General features: G+C 41.3%; 3 protein-coding genes across 8 annotated transcripts in view; 2 read left to right on the top strand and 1 right to left on the bottom strand.

Annotated features, from left to right (window-relative positions):
• On the top strand, window positions 1-6,869 carry rbm39a (RNA binding motif protein 39a). Of its 4 annotated transcripts, none has more exons than XM_066671877.1 (17): window positions 1-262; window positions 862-926; window positions 1,098-1,158; window positions 2,305-2,354; window positions 2,520-2,720; window positions 2,982-3,047; window positions 3,166-3,219; window positions 3,300-3,417; window positions 3,507-3,659; window positions 3,773-3,910; window positions 4,014-4,079; window positions 4,222-4,426; window positions 4,536-4,616; window positions 4,711-4,831; window positions 5,761-5,866; window positions 5,957-6,035; window positions 6,132-6,869. In XM_066671877.1, the coding sequence occupies exons 3-17, from the start codon at window positions 1,153-1,155 to the stop codon at window positions 6,230-6,232; spliced, it is 1,545 nt and encodes a 514-aa protein (XP_066527974.1). In that variant the 5' UTR covers window positions 1-262; window positions 862-926; window positions 1,098-1,152; the 3' UTR covers window positions 6,233-6,869. The 4 variants fall into 4 exon arrangements, with proteins under 4 accessions (XP_066527974.1, XP_066527975.1, XP_066527971.1 ...); XM_066671878.1 differs by having other exon boundaries at window positions 859-926; XM_066671874.1 differs by lacking the exon at window positions 1,098-1,158.
• A 1,238-nt stretch (window positions 6,870-8,107) lies between these two features.
• Window positions 8,108-17,359, top strand: nfs1 (NFS1 cysteine desulfurase). Its single transcript, XM_066672705.1, has 13 exons — window positions 8,108-8,405; window positions 9,514-9,590; window positions 10,897-11,013; window positions 11,209-11,292; window positions 11,493-11,645; window positions 12,727-12,820; window positions 13,574-13,708; window positions 13,817-13,974; window positions 14,197-14,302; window positions 14,392-14,473; window positions 15,908-15,991; window positions 16,643-16,732; window positions 16,821-17,359. Exons 1-13 carry the CDS (start codon window positions 8,288-8,290, stop codon window positions 16,882-16,884), a joined length of 1,362 nt encoding a protein of 453 aa, XP_066528802.1. The 5' UTR covers window positions 8,108-8,287; the 3' UTR covers window positions 16,885-17,359.
• A 965-nt stretch (window positions 17,360-18,324) lies between these two features.
• Window positions 18,325-27,815, bottom strand: part of dvl1b (dishevelled segment polarity protein 1b) — a 41,667-nt gene continuing 32,176 nt past the window's right edge. For 2 of the 3 annotated variants that reach the window (XM_066672702.1, XM_066672703.1), the window contains 4 exons: window positions 27,602-27,736; window positions 27,349-27,516; window positions 26,971-27,186; window positions 18,325-20,260 (listed from right to left, as the gene is read on the bottom strand). In XM_066672702.1, the coding sequence (XP_066528799.1) occupies window positions 19,755-20,260; window positions 26,971-27,186; window positions 27,349-27,516; window positions 27,602-27,736 (1,025 nt within the window). In that variant the 3' untranslated portion in view covers window positions 18,325-19,754. Of the gene's footprint in view, window positions 20,261-21,940; window positions 21,978-26,970; window positions 27,187-27,348; window positions 27,517-27,601; window positions 27,737-27,815 lie in introns of all 3 variants that reach the window. The other variant, XM_066672704.1, reaches the window with a different exon arrangement.

Raw genomic sequence — 27,815 nt, 5'->3', positions numbered from 1 at the left:
TGCAACGAGGCACGTTCGTGCGCCATAACAGTTTACCGCCTCGGTGTGGGAAGGCCGGTGTGGACCACAGTGCTGGAACTACACATTAACTGTTCACTAAATTAGGAGACGTACTCGCTTTGTGTGTAATACGTATTGTTATTACTTATAGGGACATACATTTGTTTCAGGGTGTAGAAGAAGAAGAAGGGAGACCCGGACACTGAGAGCCCTGTGTTCTCCGACGTTTAAACGAGGAGCTTCTGTAGGCCGCATTAACACGGTAAGGCGGAAAAGGCTGGTTATTGTTGGATATTTTAGCAAATGTCTCACATTATTAAACGCGTATCCGTTTAAAAACGCGATGCAGTACCCCGAGTCCTAAAGTGGGCTCGGTTAGGCAATTATTTTTTTATCGATAATTATATTTAGCATTACAGGCTAGGCTGTGATTAGCCCCCTGCTAGCAACACAGCTATAGCACGAAAACACGGATGAGGTACTTTACACGGAATTTAGGATGTTTACGTGTAATTTAAGGCCTGGGTTCGAGAATACTTGGACTTGTAATATTTTAGCGGTGCATATATATTGGTATAGATATTGGTACAGTACAAAATTAAATAAACTAAGCACACCGTGTTAGCTAGCGCTGTTAGTTAGCCACTCCGCTAGCACACATTTAGCTTTAGCCGCCAGCGTTCTGTAGCGTTACACTCTTTATCAGCAGCTAGTGGGGATTATTTAGAAAGATAAGAGTGCGAGTTGTAGTGTTTTAATTGTGCAAGCTCAAACATTTTATAATTATGTGTGTAATCTGTATGAAATGTGTTTGGTAAGGAATTTCCACCAACATGTCTTGTCCTATTTTACCGCCAGCAGATAAGCGCAGCATCATGGCCGACGACTTTGACATCGAAGCAATGCTTGAGGCGCCATTTAAAAAGGTGGGTGTTGAATTTAACGTCATAATTTAGCGAACTTTTGTATTGAGTTGAAACTACAATCCAAGCTACGCCTTGTTTTAGCTAGCCAAGTCGTTGTATATGGATAAATAACATGTTTATTTTTGTCATAGTGGTTTCAATGAATAAATGCCCATCTATCTCTTTTTGTAGACATGCCTATATCTCACCTCTACTCCCATGAATTCCAGTGTGAACTGTCAAAAAAATGAAGGTAGTAATTGCCCCATATATTGATGTACTGTGGTACCCTTGGTTGAAAACACTTAGGCTTGATGATAATGGTGCCAACAAAATATAAATGCAGAGGATGCACATGAATTTAAGTGCTGGTATGAATCTGTGGACATTATTCACGCTTTTAAATGCATGGAATTTTTATGAACTATGTTTCTGTTCATTAAAAATGACTCAAAGATTACCGTAACCTGCATGTGTTATCGAGTTAATATTGTAGTTAACCACTGATCTCTGTTGTAGTAATCTTAAATTGGCCTGAATGCAAAAACAAAACAAAAAAAACTCATTATAGATATTCTGCAGTGAGCTTACAGGCTATTCCATAGTTTTCATGTTTGTCACAGGATTGGAATTAAACTGAGATGAATGTAAATGATAAAGGAGGTTGAATTCAGTACTACATGCATTAAGTAACTGTGCATGCAGTTGAATTTTATCTAAAAATATGTGGCTCCTTTGGTTTTTTGCAAACGGGGAATAGTGGCTCTCTGCACTTTGCATATTAGTTTTTACACATTGTTCAACTGAATACAGATGGCCTCTTTTGTCACTTTGTTTTAAGAAACTCATGCTGATTAGGTACTTTTAAAGAACATCTCAACTTTTAGATGTTCTCTGGGAGTGGATATTACTAAGCCGTGTGAATCCGTTTGCTTCAGGGCGAGATGTGTGACAGAGGTGGCATCGAGCTCTTACAATCCACGAAGGCAAAAGGGGTGAAGATCACTGGAATGGCATCCACCACTGGAACTCGCTTAGTGGCTGGCTGATAGCATTGCCACTTTGGGTCTTATAGGCACAGATAGCCTTGGTACTAAACCTGTCAGGCTGCTGAAAGAATGAAGTCACTGAACATGTCATTTTTACATTTATAGAATAGCACTACTACTATTTGACCGTACCACATACGCAATATAAATACCAGTAAGGAAGGAGAAAAATGGCAGCCTTGTGGTTCTAATGGCCCTCTTTTTGTCGTCCTTCCACACATAAAGTTTATAAAGAACACATATTTAACGATCATATCATATTCTCTTTTGTTCCCATCCCCCCCTTTATCCTTACGACTTGCAATGTAACGCCGTCCTCCTCATGATGTTCTTCTATCGACCCTGCTTAGGATGAGAACAAATCCATAAGTTCCAATGGCCATGAAGAACGGAGCAAGAAGTAAGTCTATGTTAATTATTACAGTGTTGTTTTTATAGATGTTTAGAGTAGAAAATTTAAAAAAAATGCTATTTAGATTACTCAGTATCATTTTTCATAATTACAAGCCATAAGAATACATGGAATTGGTTTGGTGCAAGTTGACAAAATCTAAAATCTTGAAAGGAAAAAGAAGAGCAGGAGTCGTAGCAGGAGCAGGGAACGGAAGAGAAGCAAGAGCCGGGAACGCAAAAAGAGCCGGAGTCGGGAGAGGAGTCGGGATCGTAAGAGGAGCCGGAGTCGGGACAAGAAACGCAGCCGGAGCAGGGAGAGACGCCGCAGCCGCTCCAGGAGCAGGGAACGTCCGGGCCGTTTCAGACCTTCCTTGTATGCTATTTTTACTACTTTTCATACGAAGCCTTACAACGACTTTTTTTGTAGAAGTTTGAAGGCAGTTTCATAGAATTGATCACTTGTTGTATCTCATGTACTCTGTGTTAATTTTTTTCCCCTTGTCTCACCCTAAAAACTAATGTCATGCGAGCAAAACATGTTCTGGCCCCCATTGAAGCTTATATTTTATTAATAACAAATAAAACTATAGAGATAGTAGACGCTGCTGAGATAAACCTTGTTTTTATATCACAGTTCTGGCCTGAAATTTAACGGTGGTTCCAGGGGGAAAGCTGGCCCACCACCTGCCATCAAACTAAGGTTTCTATTATATTATTTTTTGTGGGTGTGGGTGTGTGTGGGGTTAGTTGCCTGTTCAGTGTATGTATCTCTGGGGGAAATAAATAAATAACAAACCTTTATTTTTCTGTCCATATAGTCGTAGAAGATCTAGAAGTAAGAGCCCTTTCAGAAGAGACAAAAGCCCTATCCGGTAAGTTCGTGCTAGTAGAAACACTTCTAGTTTTTCCCCATTTACTTCATTTACAATCATGTTGTTGTTGTTTCTTTTAGGCAACCTATAGATAACCTTACTCCAGAGGAGAGAGATGCACGAACAGTTTTCTGCATGCAGCTGGCTGCCAGAATCCGGCCACGAGACTTGGAAGAATTTTTCTCTGCCGTGGGAAAAGTCAGTAGCAAACAATTTTAGTCAGTCTGGTTATTCTTATGGTTTGTGTTGGCACAGTAATGAAAGCGACTTCTCCTCTCATCAAACAGGTAAGGGATGTGAGGATGATCTCTGACAGGAACTCCAGAAGATCCAAAGGCATTGCTTACATTGAATTTGTAGAAGCCACTTCTGTGCCTCTGGCCATTGGCTTGTCTGGACAAAGACTATTAGGGGTTCCAATTATTGTTCAAGCGTCACAGGTAAAAAAAAAAAAAAAAAAAAAAAACCTCCTTCTACAAATGTTTTTAATATTCTTTCTGTCTCAGATATGTGTCCTGATTTAAACACACTCACTCCTGTCTTATGTTTCCAGGCTGAAAAGAACAGAGCGGCTGCAATGGCCAACAATCTTCAGAAAGGCAGTGCGGGGCCTATGAGGCTTTATGTTGGCTCACTTCACTTCAATATCACAGAGGACATGCTCAGAGGAATCTTTGAACCGTTTGGACGAGTAAGGACTGTTTGTTTGTTATTTGTGTGCTTTTAAATAGGTATTGGTTTATGTTTCTATTGTTTTTCTACATTTCACTCTTTTTTTGTTTTCCTACTTGTAGATTGATAGCATTCAGCTTATGATGGACACTGAAACAGGAAGATCCAAAGGATATGGCTTTATCACAGTAAGTCAACATTAACAACATTTTCCAAACCTTGGATTTTACTTTAAATAATAACCTGTAGTAGTTTGTTAACTTTTAAAAATAATATATTGATTCACTTCCTTTAAAAGGTATATTTATTTCCTTAATTCTTTCCATCCAGTTTTCTGATGCAGAATGTGCTAAGAAAGCCTTAGAGCAGCTAAACGGCTTTGAGCTGGCTGGCAGGCCAATGAAAGTGGGGCATGTTACTGAGCGCACTGATGCATCCACAGCCAGTTCTTTCCTTGATAATGATGAACTAGAGAGGACTGGCATTGACCTGGGCACCACTGGAAGGCTGCAGCTGATGGCCAGGCTGGCTGAAGGTAAGATGTCAATTCCTTATTAAAATGTTTCTCACTTCCTCCATTTCCCTTTCTGTTTTCCTCAGTGAATTATAAACATACATTAAGGTGTCTGTCTGCTTTGTCTAAGGCACTGGTCTGCAGATTCCTCCAGCTGCACAGCAGGCTCTTCAGATGAGTGGCTCCATGGTTGCAATGGCAGCAGCTACAGGTGTGTGGGGTTTGACTTGAATGCCGCTAAAGGGCTGTTCAACCTGTGGATTTCGTATACAGTTTGTTCACCCCGTTTTTCTGTTCTATTTTAGCGGCAATGAATCCTGGATTGAGTTTCAATATCAACATGCCCACAAACCAAGCTTTGAATCTACCATCTCAGCCCATCGCCACACACTGCTTTCAGCTGTCTAACATGTTTGATCCACACTCGTAAGTATCTGTACACCCCCAGTATTAAGTTGATCCGGTAGTAAACCTGAACATACGTTGTTGCTTCTGAATAGTCCTTGCTGTTTCTAAAATAAGAGTTGTAATGCATAGAACAAGGAGGAACAGATGGACAAACCTCATGATCCAACATTTTTGAGGAGGAAAAATTGCTGTGTCAAATTTAGTGTCATAAATGGCCTTCTCCTTTTATCTACACTCCCAATTCTCTCAGGTCCACTTACCATACAGAAGTGCCTTGTAGTTCTACAGTTGTAGACGGTAGCCCATCTTTTGCACTGCATACTTTGCCCATATTCACCATGTTCTTCAATGGTCAGGACCCCTACAGTGCCACCAAAGAGCAGGACTGTGGAGGTGGATCATTCTCATCACAGCAGTGACACTGTCAGTGTGGGTTGTGCTGGTGCGAGTGGATCAGACACAACAGTGCTTCTGGAGTTTTCTAAACCCCTTAATGTCACTGCTGGACTGAAAATAGTCTGCCAACCAAAAACATCCAGTGATGACTAGATAACCAACACAAAACGCAGGAGCAGAGGTGCTGCTGTCTCTGACTTTGTGTCTAAAATTGTAGACCGAGTGGGTACAGCGTTTAAAAACTCCCAGCGGCGTTGCTGTGTCTGATCCCCTCGTACCAGTGCAATACTAACACACCACCACCATGACAGTGCTGAGAATCATACCTGCTCTGTGGGGTCTTGTTGGGTTCCAGACCACTGAAGAACAGGGTCAAGGGGCAAACAATGTATACAGAACAACAGATGGATTTCCTTCTGTTTTTGTAGAACTACAGTGTGCCTTTATGGTAAGTGTGAATAAGAGTCGTTGCATTTGCTTCTAAGCAATTTTTAAATTCATATGTAGTTTATAATTTGGAGCGACATAATTAAATTTGTGTTCTTTTATAGGGAAAACGACCCAGGCTGGGATATTGAAATCCAGGATGATGTCATTGAAGAATGTAACAAACATGGCGGTGTTATTCATATATACGTGGACAAGAAATCAGCAGAGGTACGTTTTCACTTCTTCATTCTGGATATTTGTCGCACTGTCTGCTTCACATTCGTCAGGCCACATTTAACACTTAATGTTTGTTTGTAGGGAAACGTATATGTGAAGTGTCCAACCATCCCGGCTGCGATGGCTGCAGTGAGTGCGTTACATGGACGCTGGTTTGGAGGTAATGGTTTTATAAATATGTTTTGTCTAACATTATAATCGCAGCGTCTGCTTTGTCTCACGTTTGACACCAATTTATTGCATTGTTTTTTCACAGGAAAAATGATTAAAGCAGCGTACGTCCCTCTACCAACATACCACAATCTTTTTCCAGAATCGGTGCAAGCGACGCAGCTCCTGATGCCTACTCGCCGGTGATCCCTTACACTGGAGATCCTTCCCCCCCCCCCCAGACTTTCTCTTTTTTAACTTTTGGTAAAATATTCATATTCCAGTTCTGCAGGCTATGACAGTTCCTTAGGGATTTTTTTTTTATTAAATTAAAGAGGTTCAAATGCTTTTACATTACTGGGGGCATTAAAGAAGGTTCTGTGAGTTTTTGTATGTACAGCCTACTTTTATTTTATTATTTGTTTTTGTTTTTTTTTCCTTCCTTCTCCCCCTCCTCACTCCTCTTTGAGCCTCGACCTCATTGTTGATAAAATTCAGGTTTTTTTTTTTTTTTTTTTTTTTTTTTTTTTTTCCTTCATTTCTTCAACATCTGTTGTCTTTGTGATTAATTGGCATGAGTTCCACTTTAGGAAATGTACAGTTAGCCACACACGAAAATAAAAATGTTGAATCTTTTTGAATTAATTAAAAAAACCCTGCAGTTTTGGTTAAATATCTACATATTCAGTGTTTTGGGCTCTATGAGCTGTGGAAACTAAAATGGGTGAAGAGAGCCTGTGTGTTCATAAAGACTATATGGTTTCACAGCATCTTGTTTTTTCTAATCAAGATTTGATTTTGTAAAGTCCTTGATGAATAGTTCATTTCAAATAAAGCCATGATGCTGGCAGTAAGTTTTGTTTATTTTTTGGCCATGGCTAAAAAGGTTAAAGGTCAAACAGTCAATCAATCAAAATTTATATAGCGCTTTTTACAAATAATGTGAGAAAGCAGCTTTACGGAGGTGGTAGGGGGGATATATGTTGATCAGAAGGCGGTTGAAAGCAACAGTGGCAGGAAAAACTCCCTCGCGGCTGGAGGAAGAAACCATGGGAGGAACCAGTGCTCACAGAGGACCGTCCTCTAATCAAACTACTGACAGAAATGACCAACATCAGCAGTTCAGTCTGGAAGTAATGGGAATTTAGATCAGAATTATGAAAATAATAGCTGAAAGAGGCATAGATCTGGGGCCTCAACTTAATGGAAGCATCAGTCAGTGTTGCTAAATCCAAGCCCATTTCTACTTCAGTGTAATTGATGGTGTGTAATGGTGAGGAGTCTGAGGCTGAGGTGCGCTAGTGGTGTGATGTGGTCTGCAGGAGAGTTCAGTCAACAAATCTTCCATCAATGGGCTGCAATTTCCTCAGAAAACAGTAAGAGATGGAGTTGGTTTGGTTGAGTGCAGTAGAAAAGCGCATGTGAATATTTTCCTTAGTGACTCCAGCTGATCTGACTGTAACAGACCGAGTAGAGGGAGGGAAACCAGAGGAACACAGTGACATCCATTGTACAATACGGCCCTTTAGCCAAAGGGGTAAAATGTGCTAAATTCATTGTGTTATAAGCTATTTACGAATGAGTGTTTTGACCCTCATTGTTTTTTGTGTTTTAGGAGGGTCAGACCCAATTAATACATTAACCATCAGACTCTGGAGCTGCAATGTCAGAATTAACTAAACCGTAGAATAAGTTGCAGACAAAATTCAGCAAAAAAATAAAATGATGAATATTAGTTGGATTACAATATATTTGCACATTGGTTTGCCTAACATTTTGCCACACGGTAATAAAGGGCCACTTTGAGGCATTTAAACCCTTTCCTGATTTTATGTTTTATTATTAATTCAGTTTTTGTCTTAATGTAAAGGGCACATATCTATCCGCTTAACAATCGTAATTAAATAAAAAGAAACGGGGACTCAGCAACACAAATCAAAGTTGTTATTGGCTGATATGGTGAGAAGGAACGGCTTTTTAATTCTAATCCAATCATTTTCGAGTACGCAAAAACAGCCCGCCTACAGTGAAAAAATAACCAATCAGAGCCCGAGTTACCAGCGTGGGCCAACCCCCTGTCCGAGGTCATGTTGTGTAAGCGGCGCTGTATGAGCCCGCGGAGTGAGACGTTCTCGGGGCTGAGGGCGCTCGAATAACTGCGGCGCTTCATCCTGAGAGAAACTGCGGTATTACACGAGAGTCATTCATAACAACCCCTCTGTTTTTTTATTCTGTGGCGAAAAAACCCGTCGGTGCTTAAAGATGATGAGCAAGAACGTCACGAGGACTTTGCTGGGCTCAATTCGAGGGATTTCTTCAAGTCCGCGCCTGAATTATCCACAAAGTTCAGTTAGCGTTAGTCCGCTTCAGAGAGAGAGAGGTAGGTAACGTCAGTTCAAGTCCTTCACAAGAGAAAAAGGCAATGGCTTTTACTGTTTCTCTCTTTCGAAACTGAGATTCTTATTTGAAATTTTCGCTCCACCTTAAAATTTAAATAGTGCAGCTCCAAAAAAATGCCTGCTGCACCGTTTAAGGTGGAACGGAGAATTAAATTCCAGAGGCTAAATTCATTCTTGTTCCCTCTTCATGACGCACTTCATTTTGTTACGCGTGCTGTTGCTAGCCTGTGCTAGCTATCATGCTAACTGCTAGCCGAAGTTAGCCCTGTAACCGTGTTTAAATCGAGCTTCTCTTCTTCAGGTGAATGACACTGGCTGAAAATATTTAAAGTGAGAAAAAAATATTGATTTTAGAGACCAGACTACTGTTTCTAAACGACTGTCTTAACTAGGGTTGTCTACTTTTTAAAATCAAAATAAGGAACTCGGGGTCAGGGTCTTTTTTGGAATATGTGGCTAATACATATTTACTACACCTTTTATTAATTTGTTCTGCTTTATTCACCCATAACAATCAGTGTTTTATGGTGTTTTCCATATGTTGTGTTAGCCTGTGATGTGAACCTAGTTTAAATTCCATTTTTTTCAATGGAAACACAAGCCTAATGATCTAATTGTTAATTCTTTAGAATTAGAATCACTTTATTGGCCACGGTGCTGCACACACAGGAATTTGTTCTCCTCATTTAACCCAATCCGTGCAGTGAAACACATATAGACATTAGCCAATGAACAGTAGAGGGCAGAACAACCCCCTGTAGGAGGGACTGTGCCTCCATTGGCTGTAGCACTAAACAATTGAGAGGTAACTGGCTGCTCATTGGCTAAAAGTGACTGACATCAATAACCAGGAGTGTGATAACTAACGAAAAATGAGAAGCACATTTTATGTTTGGGAGCCGTGAAGAGAAGCGTGTTTCTCAACAAATTATGTCTTAACCGTGTTACCTCAAAAATACAGAACAAAACGCATCCTGTGTCTGTCTTTTGTTGTCCACATACGGGACGATTCCATATTTTACGGAACAACACTAGCCTTAACCACAGAGTAGTTCTTGTCTTCACGTGTCTCCCTCACTGTCTCCACAGAGGTGATTAAAAGCAGAGAGTTGAAGAAAGATGAGCTCAGACCGCTGTATATGGATTTCCAAGCAACAACGCCCATGGTAATTGTTTTCTATAATAACCATATGTTATGAAACTTAATGAGAATGATCTTAATTATTCCTGCATTACATTTTTATGTTTTGTCCCCATCAATTCATCAACTAAAATCTCTTAATATTATCTCTCAGTAATATGTATTTAGAAGATATTTCCATGAAAAAAAAAAAACCCATAGTGACATAACTGTGGGTTAGATATAATACACCCGCCCTTAATTCAGTTGGGGATGTGAATGTGGAATTATTCTCAGCTTACACTGTCATTTAGCTGTGGTTGTTGTGTACACAGTGGTGTTTGGCTTCCTCTGATTGGTCTAAATCTTATGTATTACCTAAATGTCCTTGTTTTAAACTTAACACATTGTTCTGATGATGTAACATTAGACTGTAATTAAAATTGAAGCTCTTGATTTGAAAGTTGCCGATTCAGACTGATTTTGATATAAAAACTAACCTGTTAGCTCTTATGACTGTTAATTTTTGCTCATGGCATCTTCTACCATATAAAAACATCACATGGACATGGTCGGAGATAAACTTATATGGGATCAAAAAAGAATCTAAATCTCATTGTCTGTGTGGGTTTCCTCTGGGTGTCTGTCTGTGAGGAGTGTGGTGTGTTCTCCCTGTGTCTGCGTGGGTTTCCTCCGGGTGACTGTCTGTGAGGAGTGTGGTGTGTTCTCTCTGTGTCTGTGTGGGTTTCCTCTGGGTGTCTGTCTGTGAGGAGTGTGGTGTGTTCTCCCTGTGTCTGCGTGGGTTTCCTCCGGGTGACTGTCTGTGAGGAGTGTGGTGTGTTCTCTCTGTGTCTGCGTGGGTTTCCTCCGGGTGACTGTCTGTGAGGAGTGTGGTGTGTTCTCTCTGTGTCTGCGTGGGTTTCCTCTGGGTGAGTGTCTGTGAGGAGAGTGGTGTGTTCTCCCTGTGTCCGCGAAGTGTGAGTGCCAGAAAAGCAGATAAAGACCTGAAACTGTTAATACTTGAAACAGATCACACCAGAATTCCTGTGGAAAGAGGCAGAGACCCATTAGTTCAGACACTCAGTTTCAACTTGTTTGGTGTCCAACAGAGTTAGAAACGAAGAGTTCAAATCTGCTCTGAACAAAACAAACCGAGCAACTGAACCAAACTCGAGTATAAACCCACACATTTTTCCCTCACAGTTTTGTTCCAGCTCTGCAGAAAGCCAAGCTTTAACACTAGTGTAGAACCTCTTCTAGATGTTTTGTGAATCTCATCCATGTGATTTTAGCTGAGTCATGTTTGATTGTCTTGTTTACTTGAACAATGCTGTTTGTTTTTGTCTCACCAGGATCCCAGAGTTCTGGACGCCATGCTTCCTTATCAAGTGAACTACTACGGTAATCCCCACTCCAGGACACATGCATACGGGTGGGAAAGTGAGACCGCAATGGAAAAAGCAAGAAAAGTTAGTTAATTACTCCATAAAATGGGTGTTTTAAAAAAAATAAATAAAAAATATTGGCCTTGGTATCAGCGCCACATGGAGTTTTAAAATAATACTCATGCTTTGTTTATTGTGTCCAAAGCCAAATATTATGGTTTTAGCCAAAATTATATAAGCCTTTCTGATAAAAACGCTAGTATTTATTTCCACTTCCAGCAAGTAGCTGATCTTATTGGAGCTGATCCGCGAGAGATTGTGTTCACCAGTGGGGCCACAGAGTCCAACAATATGTCGATCAAAGTAAGTGTTGACGTACTTCTTGGCAAAAAGAGGATTATGATGTGATGTTTATTAAATGGTAATTCAAACACACAAAGCAGCATTTGCCAAAAGGAACAGTGCTGCTTTGTGTGCAGTGTGTTTCTTTGTGGTGTTCAGTTTGAATGCAGAACAAAATGTATAATAATTTATATTTATTTCAACCTTCTGATTGTTCTCAGGGTGTAGCCCGTTTCTATAAGTCCAAGAAGAAGCATGTAATCACCACACAGACGGAGCACAAGTGTGTGCTGGACTCCTGTCGTGTCCTAGAGGCGGAAGGCTTTGATGTGACCTACTTACCCGTAAAAAGCAACGGCTTAATTGACCTCCAGGTTCGATTGTATTTCATCTAGGACAGGTCGGCAACCTTTACCACTCAAAGAGCCCTTTGGACCCGTTTCACACAGTAAAGAAAACACTGGGAGCCACCAAAACCTTTTGAAATTTTAAATGAAATAACACTGCGTATAACAGGGCTTTTTTGCCTTTGTGCTATGTATAAACAAACTATACTGTGTTACATTTATGAAATCAATTAACGACTGGGCGGCACAGTGGCGCAGCAGGTGGTGTCAAAGTCACACAGCTCCAGGGGTCTGGAGGTTGTGGGTTCGAGTCCCGCTCCGGGTGACTGTCTGTGAGGAGTGTGGTGTGTTCTCCCTGTGTCTGCGTGGGTTTCCTCCGGGTGACTGTCTGTGAGGAGTGTGGTGTGTTCTCCCTGTGTCTGCGTGGGTTTCCTCCGGGTACTCCGGTTTCCTCCCACAGTCCAAAAACACACGTTGGTAGGTGGATTGGCGACTCAAAAGTGTCCGTAGGTAGGTGTGTGTGTGTGTGTGAGTGAATGTGTGTGTCTGTGTTGCCCTGTGAAGGATTGACGCCCCCTCCAGGGTGTATTCCTGCCTTGCGCCCAATGATTCCAGGTAGGCTCTGGACCCACCGCGACCCTGAACTGGATAAGGGTTACAGATAATGAATGAATGAATGAATGAACGACTGCAGAGAAAATGAAATAACATTTCTGCATGCAACAAAACATTTTTAACTCCGAAAAAAAGACGTTGGGTTGAAGTTGAAAGTAAAAACCTGAATAATAAAATGCTTATTTCACTGAACAATGAATAATATGAATATATTTCTCAACAAACAAACTAAAATAAAATACATTTTAATTAAATACTCAATTATTTTCAAAAGCTTCTGAGCCGCATCAGAGGGATCAAAGAGCCGCGGGTTGCCGACCCCTGGTCTAGGAGGAACATCTGAATTTTCTATGATTACTGATAATTAATGTTAGCAAAATGATGTGAGCACGGACAGATGTCACAATTTAAAAATGTATTTAATATAATTCAAATCATAAAAATATTGATATTGAAGATTCTTATCTTTTTTACATTTTACATTCTTTTCCAGCAACTAGAGAAAACAATACGTCCAGAGACCAGCTTGGTGTCTGTGATGGCGGTGAACAACGAGATTGGAGTGAAGCAGCCGATTAAAGAAATAGGTTACTGTCCCCAACGTTCAACTCTGATATCAAACTGTCAGCAAAAGAGAACCAATATTTGGGTTAAGAATGGATCTTAAACAATGATGTAATACATCTGTGATTAAAATATCACTCACAGGGGTTAGACAATGAAAGTGAAACACCTGTCATTGTAGTGTGGGAGGTTTCATGGCTAAATTGGAGCAGCCTGGTGGCCAAACTTCATTAACTGCACATTGCACCAGTAAGACCATGTGCATCCAATGGTTCAAACATTGTTTCCTGAAGGCGGTGCCGTGTATCAGGACGACAATGCACCAATACACACAACAAGACTGGTGAAAGATTGGTTTGATGAACATGAAAGTGAAGTTGAACATCTCCCATGGCCTGCACAGTCACCAGATCTAAATATTATTAAGCCACTTTGGGGTGTTTTGGAGGAGCGAGTCAGGAAACGTTTTCCTCCACCAGCATCACGTAGCGACCTGGCCACTATCCTGCAAGAAGAATGGCTTAAAATCCCTCTGACCACTGTGCAGGACTTGTGTATGTCATTCCCAAGACGAACTGACACTGTATTGGCCGCAAAAGGAGGCCCTACACCATACTAATAAATTATTGTGGTCTAAAACCAGGTGTTTCACTTTCATTGTCCAACCCCTGTACATTGATATTGGAAAACATCCAAGCTTTTAACTGGGGAAAAGTAATTAATACAGAAACAAATACAGCAGAGCACTGCCTTCATATTTTCTCTCTTTTGTTTAGGTCACATCTGTAGCTCCAGGGGTGTGTTCTTCCACACTGATGCTGCGCAGGCGATTGGAAAAATCCCTATCGATGTCAGTGATTTGAAAGTGGATCTGATGTCCATTAGTGGACACAAAATATATGGCCCCAAAGGTACAATAAGCTTTTTTAATGAATGTGTTTGTTTTTACAGATATCTGTTGTTGTTATCGTTATCATTTTTACGTGTCTTTATTTGGTGAATATTTGTGTGGATGCCAGGCGTCGGGGCTCTGTTTGTGAGGAGGAGGCCGAGGGTTCGCCTTGAGCCACTGCAGAGTGGAGGGGGTCAGGAGAGGGGGCTGCGCTCGGGCACTGTACCCACTCCCTTGGCTGTGGGACTGGGGGCTGCCTGTGAACTTGCCCAGCAGGAAATGGAGGTTGGTTGTCTGAGCTGCTCCTTTACAGTGTATAGTGCGGCATATTGCTACAACATTAACAGATAATCCAGGTCATAAAAGTACAACAAACAAATGAGATAAATATTATCCTTAGTACATTTCTGACACAAGTCACTGCATCATTTATTGTTGGTTAAAAGCCTATAAAACATTAATTTACAACCAAACTGTGTCATAAGCCTGAATAATGACCTCTTTCAGTACGACCACACCCGGGTGACTATGCTGGCAACTCACCTCGTACAGAAGATCATGTCTGAACTGCCAGATGTTGTGATGAATGGAGACCCAGAACAGAGGTTTCCAGGTGAGACACAGAAAATCAGATCATCTCTGGCATTGTACATTGGAATTAGCCGTTGGTTTGATGACTAACGTTATTTCCCTTGCCCTTAGGATGCATCAACTTATCGTTTGCGTATGTTGAGGGAGAGAGTCTGCTCATGGCCCTGAAGGACATTGCACTATCATCTGGGAGGTCAGTTGTTTCTTAAATAAAATTTAAATTTAAAAAAATTCACACAAAATTTACTACATTCACGCAGCAGTAAAACAGACCCAGCTCCAACCGTAAACTCACCCACACGAGCAATAGAACAACGCCTCGTACACTCACTTGAGGTAAAGGTTCGTTTATGTACTTTCTCCAAGCATTTTTTTTATTCATTTAGGATTGATTGGTAGAAAACAGTTGTGCAAAATATCTATTCTCTCTTTGACACTTTATCTAAAGGCTTAGTAGAATATTTAAAAACATAAAATCAGTCTTAAAATGGACATTTTCTTTGGGGTAAGCGTGAACACGCAGGTGCTCCATCCATCTTTCCTTCCCACATGGAATGATCAGGAATGTCGAGTTGGAAAGGTGTTGGTCTCATGAATTCTAGCATAAGTTCTGTTGCCGTCGCCCAAACATGAAAATATCAGATTGGATGTTTACTTTGCCACACACACCCAACATTTCTTTAGCTTCATTTGGCCAGGATTAATCTCACCTGTGAACGTGGGGTAAAGTCTTTATCACTGGAGTATCCCAGTAGTTTTAACCCCGTTCGAATAGACCATTTCAGTCGGAGTGTGTGCTCCTGTTTCTGGAAGGATCCCTGAGCCTTTTTCCTACTGTGAAAATGACCTCAGGTTTTATTAATCCAGTGTGAATTTAAACATGGGGGAATATTTCAGGGAAAAGGAGTTTATTGCAAGTTTTCTGGACAGTGGACAATCCACAAAGTTGTCACTTATAATACGTAAAGCAAGGCAAGTTTATTTATAGAGCACCTTTCATACAAAAGCAATTCAAAGTGCTTTTGTTTGAAACTGAAGAGTTAGTAAAGTTTTTGCCATCCTCTCACACGTTATCTCTTTAAAGGCTAAGCACCACTTAATGGACCTCCATGAATATTTCACATTATTTTAGTTACTGACATATATAAGTATGAATTAAAATGGAAATAGCAGCTTAATTTGCTTTAAAACTGACAATTTTATTAAATTGACGGAAAAACCCGAGCTCGCTACGGAAATCACAAAGCCATTTGTGCACACATGTCCCACTGTACATTGAATTATTGCAGCCAAAAACAACCCACCTTTTCGTCATTTTACATTAAATTAAGTGCAACTCCTAGAGTTGTTGTCCACCATCTACGTCACAGACAAGACGCCTATTAGAGTTTCTGAACACCGTTGGGGGGGGCAATGGTCTTTTTAAACCTTATTCCTTCAATTAGTAAGAAATAATTGTTTTCTGACTATCAATAAACACAAGTTAGGAACTCAAATTCCACTGTATTTATTTGTTTGACACTTTCATGGAGCTGCTGCTTAGCCTTTAAAGGACTAGAAGATAAGGTCATTGGGGGATGGATATTTCTGGTGGAGGGATGTTAGAATTGTGTTTTGTCGTTTGTAGCGCTTGCACCTCTGCTTCTTTGGAACCCTCCTATGTGCTGAGAGCAATAGGAACAGATGAGGACCTGGCTCATTCTTCAATCAGGTACACATTCGCTTTGTAATTCTCTCTGTGCTGTACTAGGGCTGGATGATACGGCTGAAATTTAAATCACAATATATTTCTAAATTTCAGTCGATATAATTTCGATGCCGTTATAAATAACAAAAAAGCCGCAGAAAAACAGCCAAGAACAAACAAGAAACATGACGTCACCATCAAACGTAAACCTCTTGGCTTTGTCAATACAAGAGGTCCTTGGGTAACGTCAGTCCAGAGTTACGATGTTTCGTGGTTACGACACATCTCCCATTTACTGTATAAAGCCTTGTTTCGACTTGTTTTGCGTCGTAACGTGAACTTTGTGTTTGGTGTGCGCCACGGAAGAATACACGGTTACTAGGTTACAGGACCGAGGAGGATGGGTGATAGGATAAGTGCTTACAGTATGTTATTTACGCACAGTATGTACGTATGTTCCGACTTACACCGAAAATTGGTTTACAACACGACGTAGGAACGGATCAACGTCGTAAGTTGAGGATCAGCTCCTTCAAAGTGCTAATTTTCGGTTATCGTATCGGCCCAAAAAATTCAAAATCGGTGCAGCCCTAATATCGATGTATCGTCCAGCCCTACTCTACTTTTAATATTCACTCTCAGCTCATCTCGGTTGACCTTTGGTCTTGTTTGAAGGTTTGGAATTGGGCGCTTTACCACGGAGGAGGAGGTGGACTACACAGCGGAGAAGTGCATTCAGCAGGTCCGACGACTGCGAGAGATGAGGTAAAGTATTGGCTACACATTAGTTCAAGTCAAACCTGATTTTGTGAATGCCATGTTTTCCTCACGGTTGTTTCTCTGTTTCCTGTAGCCCTCTGTGGGAGATGGTCCAGGAGGGCATTGACCTGAAGAGCATCAAATGGACACAGCACTGAACAGCTTCGCAGGTGCTTTTATGAAGCTGGTCAGAAACGCCTAGGACTTCTCTTTCTCAAAGAATCACGCACAATTTTGATATTCGATTTGAGAATTGAGAACGTTCAGGTGGTAGCGTATCCTACCAGTCGATAGTTTGTTTTCTACTTTCTTCAGCTGACCACCAGTGGAACGACCTGTTCACAGAATTTACATTCACCGCAGAACACATGGATTATGTGAGTGCACATTTGTCTTTTTCAGATAATTAACGCTGCTGAATGTAGTCTTTTTCTGCTTGGAGCCATTGTCACTAACATAGATTAGAGCGTAGAACTGAAGACACAATACACTTCTGATTGAATCAGCGTCTGTCTATACTCCTGTTACATTGTGTGTGTTTTTTAGGTTTCTGTAAATAAAAATCACCTGGTTATTTGTAAAATAGTGTATATTGTTGGAACAGTACCAAGGATGAATACGAATCTGTTATGATTTTGGAGCTGTGTTTATTTTAAAGAGAGAAACAGACCCAGAATGATAGTGGAAAAATATATTAAAGTATTTTTGCTCTAAAAACAGGATTTGATTTGGTAATGCGTCCTATCCTCAGGCCTGTGTCACATGCACATTGTGTATTTAGTTTAAAGCTTCTTCCAAACATGCAACAAGCCCCTATTAATATTCCACGAGTTCAGTTTATGAAACACCAACACAAAGTAATAAACACCTCTAATGTGAACTTTACCTTGGCTTTATCTCTCCTCAGAAGGAGGAGTCATGGCCTAAAGGTTAGAGCTGGACAATAATTCATCTCAATATTAACTGTTTCAATAACAATGATGTGATTATTTTATTTAATTTTTTTTGGTCATTAGGGGGCGCTGTCATCAGTTCACTGCCCTCAATTATTATGAAGTTAGTTTAAAAACATTAATACAGTGGAACCTCTACTAACGAACTTTCCAAGATACGAACCGGGCATTTGAATATTTTTTGCCTCCACCAACGAACCACGACTCTAGAAACGAACCCAAGCCTCCCCCGAGCCGGCGGCTGGAAATGGCCACTGACCCCAATAGGCGAGTCTCCCAGCGCCCAGACTTGAGTGAGCTTTTAAGATTAGCAACTTGTAGCTTTAGCAATTTAGCATTAGTGTAAATAGCAGACATCGAAATTCGTGCTAAGTTAAGCCGTATCTACGCTTCGCATTAATTGCTTTTCCATTATTTTAAATGAGGAAAACTGACTCGAGAAACAAACTTTTCCACTTACGAACCGGGTCACGGAACGGATCAATTTCGTAGGTAGAGGTTCCACTGTATTAACAAAGCCAGAGGTTTGTTTGATGGTGACGTCATGTTTTTCATCGGTATAGAATTATTTTGACAAATGTAGAAATATATCGTAATATAAATTTACCGTATCATCCAGCCCTACATTAGATGCATTGGTTTGGGACAGTGGGAGTCCCAGGACTGGCAGGAAAACAATGAAGGTGGGAGTGAAGGAAGTGCCCTTCAGCAAATCAGCTAATGCCCAACGGATTCCCCGGCGCTCTGTCTGTCTGCTCGCTGCCACAGACGGGTTAAACACACAGACTCTTTCCTTTTCTGCTGAGGTAAACTTTAAATGCTTCACCAACAATGAGAATAACGAAAGGAAAAGCTGTACCCCAAATCTGCTTTCAAATTAAATTTTTAACTCGTATTCACACTGACATGGAATCAGATTTGGATTTCGCATCAATTTACAAAAGACAGGACCTTTGTACATCTCTTTACACAGTTTTCTATTTCTTATATACACAGTAAAAAGCACTATGTACAACACATTTCTCATCTGTCTGAAGGACAAAAGTCTACTGAAGATTTACAATAAAATACACAGAAATGGGGCACGATTATAAAAGTTCATGATCGATAGAACGCTGCTGTAAACCGTGAAGAGGCTGGATCAGGTGGTACATAGTGGAGCACGCTGAGACTGGTGCCTCACTTTTAAATTAAACAGAATCAGTGCTTCTTGTAACTTGTAACTGCTGTTCTGTCTCGGCACAAGACCACAGAACAGGAACAGACGGTCTGACACAAACCCATAACACACACACACGTGACTTTCGTTAGTGTGTCCACAAAATACTTACTGTGAAATGTTTAAAAGCTGCTTCTTGCATTTACCCTGTAACTTCCAATGGACAAAATGTTTGAGTCGATTAAGTGACTAATCCCAACAGTCTTTGTGCTTTCATAACGGGAACTAGTGTGTGGCACAGTGCTCCACAATCTGGGGAGAACAAGTCATAACTCTGTTGGCCATTTTGTGATTCAGTGCGTCAAAGCCTTTAGGCATCATCAGTAATTCTGAGCGTTGAATAATGGGGGGTTTAAGGCTTGGTGAACAATAAAAGCAGCGAGTACAAAAAGCTGAAGAGAAATGTTCAACAAACACTGTTGTTAACCCCTTCGTATAGTTTCGAAATGTGTGGTGACGGCTTCTGACCAGCAGAGGGCGATGCCTGATTGTCTTCGAGTCTGTAAAAGGTGAGTGCAGCTACAGCGCCCCTGGAGGACATTTGTGGTAGTAATGACAGATGAGCTCTGATGTGTCAGGGATAAACCTTGTTTTTAAGTGAATTTCCTTCTCTTTGCCCTCATTTATAAAAATCTCAGATTTCCCCCGGGGCTAAAACGAGCGAATCCTAAAACACAGACAAGAGGAGGAGTCGGGGAGGTGGTAGAAACCCTGCTACTGAATGACAGTAAAACCACACTGGCCGCACAAACAGAGTCTAATGCAAAGGAACAACACACACTGGACCTCTCCGCACCGAGACAGAACCGTTAGGAACATGCACTGATTTTCTTTGAAATGTGGCTCTAAGACTTAGTCACATGATGTCCACAAAAAATTCACAGGGGTTGCCCATGGCGTGCTGAAATGACTGTCGGCTTGCTGTGAGCTCCGGGGGGATGGACGCTAGCTCTCGGACTGGCGGAGCCCCTGGGGGCCCACTGGTAATAGCCCCTTTAGGGGTGAGTCTTGCTAAACTGTAGGGAGGAGGCAGACCTGGGGGACCGTAAGAAGATGCATGGCTCCGTTCACTGTGTGCACAGGAGGTGTGGCTGTAGGAGAAAGAGGCGCGGCTGTGGTAGGAGGGCACGCAGCTTCGGTGAGAGTGGGTCTTGCTGTGTCCCGAGTGAGCGTGGCTGTTGGAAGAGAGGGCGTGGCTACGGTGGCTTAGCTGACTGGCCGAGCGCCCACCTTTCCTACCTGCTCCACGAGCGCCGCTTTCAGATTCACTGCCTCCGCTCCCTGTCGACTTGCGGTCTTTTTCTCGAGGCACGAGTCGCTGACTTCTCCCGGCACTGGGGTTGGAACTGCTGCTGCGGCTACCTGAAAACAGAAAATTAAACAGCATTCTGAATCTGTATCAGTGTTGGGGGTTGATAACCTGACATAATCCCCACTTCTTAATCGTATTAGATTGCCTTGACATGTCTGGGGTTTGGTCGCAGTTTGTGATGAACATTACCAACCATCCACACCGATGTAGTGCTAGTTATTTTCTAATAAAACTATCCTGCTCAGATCCTAGCAGAGAAAACACTTAATGTGGGTTCTTAAAAAAAACTGAATATAGTTAAAGGTCAAAGAAAAGGCAACATGAGCCTATGCACTGTGGGAAATGCATTTCCTTTAATAAACAGAAACACTGCTTAGGCGAAGTACTCTAGTTTGTCTCGACCGTGATGTACGGCTTGTTCAGATTAGATTACAGCTTCGCTTTGTACACTGCATGATTTTTATTTTTAGGTCTGACTTGAGTTGGTCACTGATACAATAACAGCTCTAGAGTTCACAGATTTCGCTGGTTTATCTGCTTTCTTTTTGGCTCCTCTACAACTATCATATGGTGCTTTTCCACTGCCTGTGTCTGGCTCAACTCGCTTAAAGCTGGTCACAAAACCCTGTCCCTAACAGGAATCACAGGATTTGAAAACCACAACAACAATAGCAGTGAATTTAGGCACCGTTTACTCATTGTTTATCACGTGTTGTTTTGTTCCGTTTGCTCCGCCTCCAGTTCTCAGATCACAAACGCTTTTGGCTTTCACTGGAGATTTTCATTGGCCATCGCCCCAAGGAGCATATAAACCTCTTCAAAACACTGAGGTAAAGTTATGAGCTGCTGCTGAGAGTCTGATTATGTGCTGGATTTGAATGAGCTCTGCACTTCGTGGTGATGAACATGTCTCTGCCCAATCAGCGCTCTGCAGGGTTTACACCTACGCTGCACAGTTGGAACCCGGAGCGAGCTGGGACTGAAAACGTACCTGGTTCCAGGTAAGTCAAGTCAGACTACCTCTGCAGACCAGGCGCAGTTTTATCTCCAACAAGCTACTGATAACAATGCAGTACAGCATCAGTTGGTGATTTCCGTGCTTAAACACCAGATACCACTCATCAGTAAATTACCACAGTCAGGTTAAAGTGGGGTACACTCTAAACTGTGTTGAACTATAGTTAAACAACACTAAGAATTTTTTTTTTCAGTGGATTTCTCTGCAATTTTAAGGGACATCTGATAACCCCCATTATCACTTTGGTTGGTTACATGCCATCACTGCTTTATGTACGCGTGAACATTCAGTGATCACTATATGGATTTCAAATCAACATGAATTTATGTTTGGAGAAATATGTACATCTGATTTGCTGTAATTAGATCTGAACTGCAATGATTCTGAATTCAAACAGCTGTGTGTGAATGGTTATTAGAAGAGAAAGATTAAATCAAACAATAAACCCCAATTCCCCCAATTTCTAGCTGATTTTAAATTCAGAACAGCATTTTAATTCTGTGTTTCATCAAATTCTACCAATCTCCTTTGAGACTGAAGACTTTTACCAGAACAGCAGGCCAGCTGCACATGCTCAGAGACAGTGACGTGAGGTGAACCAGTGGGACAAAGTAAAAGTAGCAGAAATGCCTGAATCACAGTGGGAAGCATGAGCATATGAAAAGATGGAGAGTGAGAAAGAAGAATGAAAAAGGAAGGGAGGCTGCCTTACCGGACACCACAGCGGTGGGACTACCTCCTCCATCAGCCTGCCATTGCCCAGCAGAAACAGAGGGAATAGCACAGTTACATTGTGGCCCTACCTACAAAACAAGTCTCTCTCTAGCAACCTCCAACCTCAGTTTGTACACAAGCCCAACAACAGTAAAGACGTGGGTCATTCTTTTACGGTTTATTTTTTCACACGATTAAAGCAGGCAAAGTGCACACTTAAAGGCTAAGCAGCAGCTCTATGAAAGTGTCAAACAAATAAATACAGTGGATTTTGAGTTCCTAACTTGTGTTTATTGAGAGTCAGAAAACATGTTATTTCTTACTAATTCAAGGAATAAGGTTTAAAAGACCGTTGGTCCCCCCCCAAAAGGTTTTCGGAAACTCTAATAGGCGTCTTGCCTGTGACGTAGATGGTGGACAACAACTCTAGAAGCTGCACTTAATTTAATGCAAAATGACGAAAAGGTGTGTTGTTTTTGGCTGCAATCATTCAATGTACAGTGGGACATCTGTGCACAAATGGCCCAAAGATCCCAAAATTTGTCAACTTTAAACGGGCACTTTGGAAAGGACCATCCGCTCACTCCGTTATCTGTAGCTCATTTCACTGGCGCTTTTCCAACAATATGGGCATGTAAGGACACCAACGAAAGGTGTTCAAGAGCCTCTGTAACATGGAGGTAAACAGGGTAAGGACACTCACTTCGCCTGTTTTAGTTGGGGTTAGTTAACGTTAGCTTGACTTCCTAAACTCGGTGGCTCAGATTATACTCGGCTACGTAGCTGCATTACGGAGGTTTATAGTGTCGGATGAATTCGAGTTCGACTTCGATCACATTTACAAGAATAACGGTACCTCTAAATTTGAGTTTAGCTTATTGCTAGGCTACTGTCATGAATAATGTTGGTTATTTAGTTAGCTAGATACTGTCATAACAGTGAGTCATAATGCCGTTTTACCGCGGCGTTGTTCAGCTGTTGTCCACCAGTGACGTCACGGTTGTGTTCAAGAATTTTCGTAGCGAGCTCGGGTTTTTCTGTCAATTTAATAAAATTGTCAGTTTTAAAGCAAATTAAGCTGCTATTTTCATTTTAATTCATACTTATATATGTCAGTAACTACAATAATGTGAAATATTCACGGAGGTCCATTAAGTGGTGCTTAGCCTTTAATTCATGACACGATCCCTTTTACTAAAAGGTGATGGATGTAGGCAAAGCATCATTCAGAATCCTTACTTCTACATTTAGATATCTTACAGTCATGGGTGGCTGTAGTCCTGTTCTAGCCTGGGTGGGGAACTAAATCACAGACATGAGACTGAAAGGTGCTCTCCAGAAGCCAGTGGGTCAGCGTTGGTTTACACAGAAGCAGCAGAAATGCATTTTTCCGCGAGAGTGAAGCTAAACAATGGTTGTTTTAACTGCAACATATTCACTTACAAATCACTGATGTATACCATGATACCTTCTGCACTCAGTGTCACTTGAATGAAGTGAGAATGAGTGTCCAATCACCTTTTTTTAAGTAAGTTTACACTGTTCTCTTGCTCTTAATGAAATGTCTGTGACATGCTTTGGTCAAAATACCACAAGAATCAAAAAACAAAGCACTACCTTTGTTCTGTCTACACAGCCCTGTTCAGAACCCGTTACTTTAAACCTTTTATAAGGCTCAATTTTATCGATGCTTATCAATTCTTTTATCGATGCTTTAAAATCTCTGTATTAATTATGTTGTTAATACATTAATAGTTAATAATCAGTTATAACATATAGAAAGGGCAACAGTGCTGTTGTTTGCCAGTGATCCCGCGTCCATCTACACTGCAGTTAACCCTCAGATTTCGCTGAATACTGACCTGACTGTGTCTTCTCCATCAGTCAACATTAACCCCATCGGCTCCAGCACATATCTGTTAATACGTTTAACTATTTAATGAAGTAACCCCCAACGGAGTGTATTTTTATACATCAGTGATAATGTGGTGTGTACTTTAACCTGTGATATTACTAAAGTCCCATTCTCAGGTCTGAGCTTGTTTTTATCCTGAAGTTTTCAGTAAGTTCTGACACGTTTAATATCAGACAAAAAGAGGCCACTGTTGCACTTCCTATCGCTGTGATACAAATGATTATTAATGTCCTTTAAGTTTACAACTTATAACTTTACATCTCTGCAATAAACAGGTTTTTAAACCATGTATAAACCTTTATATTTGCCTCATTTTAAAGTGGTACCAGCCTATGTTTATCCAAAAACACCAGAGCTCCGATGAGCCACAGCTCTGTTTGAGGCAGGAGCCCAGCAGTGAGGTAGAACAAGTAGAAACACTGGCTTTATTTTTTTGCGTTCTATTTTTTGGCCATTATTCAATCACTGCGCATATTTCTGTGCACTAAGTGGGTGCTTGTTTCCCAGTTTAGCCTTGACTTTGTGCTCTCACATAAAAGCAGGTCCAGCACTGACTGGAGTGAGTAAGATGCAGCACAAAATCACAAACACTACATTTATGCTATGTTTTCTGACTTTATTCAGGAAAATTACAACTAGGTGTATAATATGTCCACGTTAAAGCCTGCAAACTAGATGACTAGTGATATAAAATGTGTCTGTCACCTATGACCACTGTAGAAGAAGCTGCTGACATTTCAGACCCAATGAGACAGCATGCATTTTTAAAAACCAATTTAATTAAAAAAGGTTTAGGACTTTATTTTTGATATTGTAAATAGTTATGTAATCTATATTTAACAAACAGTGCAATGGTAGAACTGTACCAATGGCTAGTGCCTTTCCACTGTGATGTAATGATCTCTTTCCATTCATTAATTCAGTAATTCATTATTTTATATCACGGTACCCTCCTGGGTCTCTTCAGATATGTGACATTCATCATAAATTATTAGAAATTAATAATGGTCATGAAGTGTTCATTTGTTTGGACAGTTGTGGGAGTAGACAACGGACAGTCAATACATCTATAGATTCTCTCAACGCAGCCAATCAATCTGCTGACCCTGTACAGACAGTTCACTAGACGGAGCGAGAGGGTTGTGAGCATAAGGACAGCGTGACTCTCTCCAAAATACGGAGCACTGATACAGGAATACTAGCGTTTAAAGATGGACAGAGGTAGCAGGTTATGGTCATGCTTCCTGCACCTGGTTCTAAACCAGTGTGTCTTACATGTTCCCAAAGCGTGGCATTAATCAAAAGCCGCTATGACATCAAGCACACACCCTCAGGTTGGACCTGTGCTGGAAAGATATTTTAGCAACAGGACCTCACTGAATAAATCAATATAATAATAACCCTAAACTATATGAAAGACTAATTTGGGATACTGAAAATATGATTAAGCCACAGGTGTCACCAAAACTGACCACACACACAACGAAAGTAAATCAACATGCTTCAGGCATCTGTATTATTTACACATTTTTAGTTTATCATCACTGTTCAATTAAAATCATGTATCTCCATTTTTGTGGATTTTTAGTTTACTACACCACTGAAACACAGCAGCTGTTCTGCACGTTGTGTAAAAATGTCATGACCAATAGAAACGCTCCAAAATGGCTTGGAAAAATTCTATAAAATATAGAATTTACATTGACTTCCGTAAAGTTTTTCCCCCTCTGTAAAACTGCTGCTTTGTAGATGCACGTTTTTCATTGGACAGCGACAATATTCCTGAATAAACCCCAATGTTCATGTGAAACTTAGAGTTAAATTATATGTTTAACAGCATATAAATATTGACATTTGTGTCAGAATTGACCTCCTCTCCTGACTTTGGTGACTCAACACCAACTCAATTGAAGTTCAGTACCAAACACAGAGGCAATGGCACACAAACGTACAGGCAGCTCTCTAAATCACAAACACAGGCTCCAGCTGGCTGAGGTGCTCCACTCCTGAGTAAAACATTATGCTAAAAACTAAACGTGAAGGATGTCTGTGAGTGAAATGAGTGAACTTAAAGCATAATGATGTGATATGAATAAAGATTCAGTGGTAATGGTGGTGCGTATGAGATGAGTGTGTAATGTAGTGATGGACTGCTACCTCCAAAGCGTTTCAGTCTATAAAATAGTATCAAATTTGCACAGAGCAACATAAGCATGCATGGTATTAAAGTTTTTGTTCAGGGTTCATAATATGCCATTATGTAACAACAAAAACTTTGTATTATGAAATAAGTTGCAAAGGGTTCAAAACATTCATTCATTGTCTGTAACGCTTGTCTAGTTCAGGGCGGCAGTGGGTCTGGAGCCTACCCGGAGGAAACCCACGCAGACACAGGGAGAACACACCACACTCCTCACAGACAGTCACCCGGAGGAAACCCACGCAGACACAGGGAGAACACACCACACTCCTCACAGACAGTCACCCGGAGGAAACCCACGCAGACACAGGGAGAACACACCACACTCCTCACAGACATTCACCCGGAGGAAACCCACGCAGACACAGGGAGAACACACCACACTCCTCACAGACAGTCACCCGGAGGAAACCCACGCAGACACAGGGAGAACACACCACACTCCTCACAGACAGTCACCCGGAGGAAACCCACGCAGACACAGGGAGAACACACCACACTCCTCACAGACAGTCACCCGGAGGAAACCCATTCAGACACAGGGAGAACACACCACACTCCTCACAAACAGTCACCCGGAGCGGGACTCGAACCCACAACCTCCATGACCCTGGAGCTGTGACAGTGACACTACCTCCAACCAGATTAGGATCTATTATCCAGAGTTTACTAGCACTGAAATAATAAGACTTATATAACTATGAAAAAATTGAAGCTTCCAGCCCACTGATTAGCAACTGCACAACTCTCTTAGGCCCAGTAAAAATAAAGAACTGAACTTCAGGCAGCAAATGCTTTCTTCTATTTAAGGAAATGGGAGGACTGTGTACATTTTACTAATCACTTCATTATCATTTTAAACACTCACTTAGGCTAATCAGGTGCATTGAAAACATGTGTGAACTTCACTCACCCTCACTCTGCTGGCTGCCGGCACTGCCACTGTGGAAGCTGTGACAGGGGTCAGAGTAGCCTGGGGGGAAGCCAGGGGTCGCTGAGGAGAAGGGTGGGTAGGGGAACGGCTGGCCTCCCATGGGCCAGGGGTTGGAGGATGGAGGGAGAGGGGCCAGGGTGTCCTGCTCAGAACCACCACCACTTGAACCTTCATTCAAGTTCAGAGAAGCCATGTCTGTGGGAACAAATCAAGTTAGAGTTCAATGGAAAAACTAATTTTAACCATGTTTTGTCACCGATTGACAACTGCACAATCAGGTAAATGTTCAAACTCCATGCTGTTTACACAGAGTGAGATCTATGCAGGTTAAACCAGATCTTAAAGTAGGCAAAATACTTTGACAGAGGTCTCCAAATGTGTAGTAGCACTGCTCCGAGAATGTGATCTTGTTGACGGTATGCCTCAGGTAGCCGTGCTTCAGCAAACTACTGGCATATTTTCTTGCATCCCGGCGGTCCTTAAAGCCTTCAACCCGTGAGTAGAGCCAGTCAACCACATCAGCACCTAGAAGACAATCGGTTCAGTGACACCATGATAAGGCCAGTTATATACAGTACACACACACTTCATATACAGCAGGTTTTCTTACCTATCACAGCATTGGCAATAGTAATCTTTAGCCACATCCTGTCTCTGATTTCTAGCCCTGAGTCTGGGAGTTTCATCACCTTCACAATAGTGGCCATGTCTGTCTTCCCAATCGTTAGAGGGAGATCCTCAAACTCTGAGAAGCACAAACACAAGACATTGATGGTGAAATTTCCTGCTGAAGCTGAAACAAATCACTGTTTTTTTAAATAAAT

The sequence above is a fragment of the Hoplias malabaricus genome, chromosome 5 (genome assembly GCF_029633855.1).
Source record: "Hoplias malabaricus isolate fHopMal1 chromosome 5, fHopMal1.hap1, whole genome shotgun sequence".
Taxonomy (NCBI): domain Eukaryota; kingdom Metazoa; phylum Chordata; class Actinopteri; order Characiformes; family Erythrinidae; genus Hoplias; species Hoplias malabaricus.
Note: the sequence above shows the minus strand (reverse complement) of the source record. Positions and strands in the feature narration are given on the sequence as shown.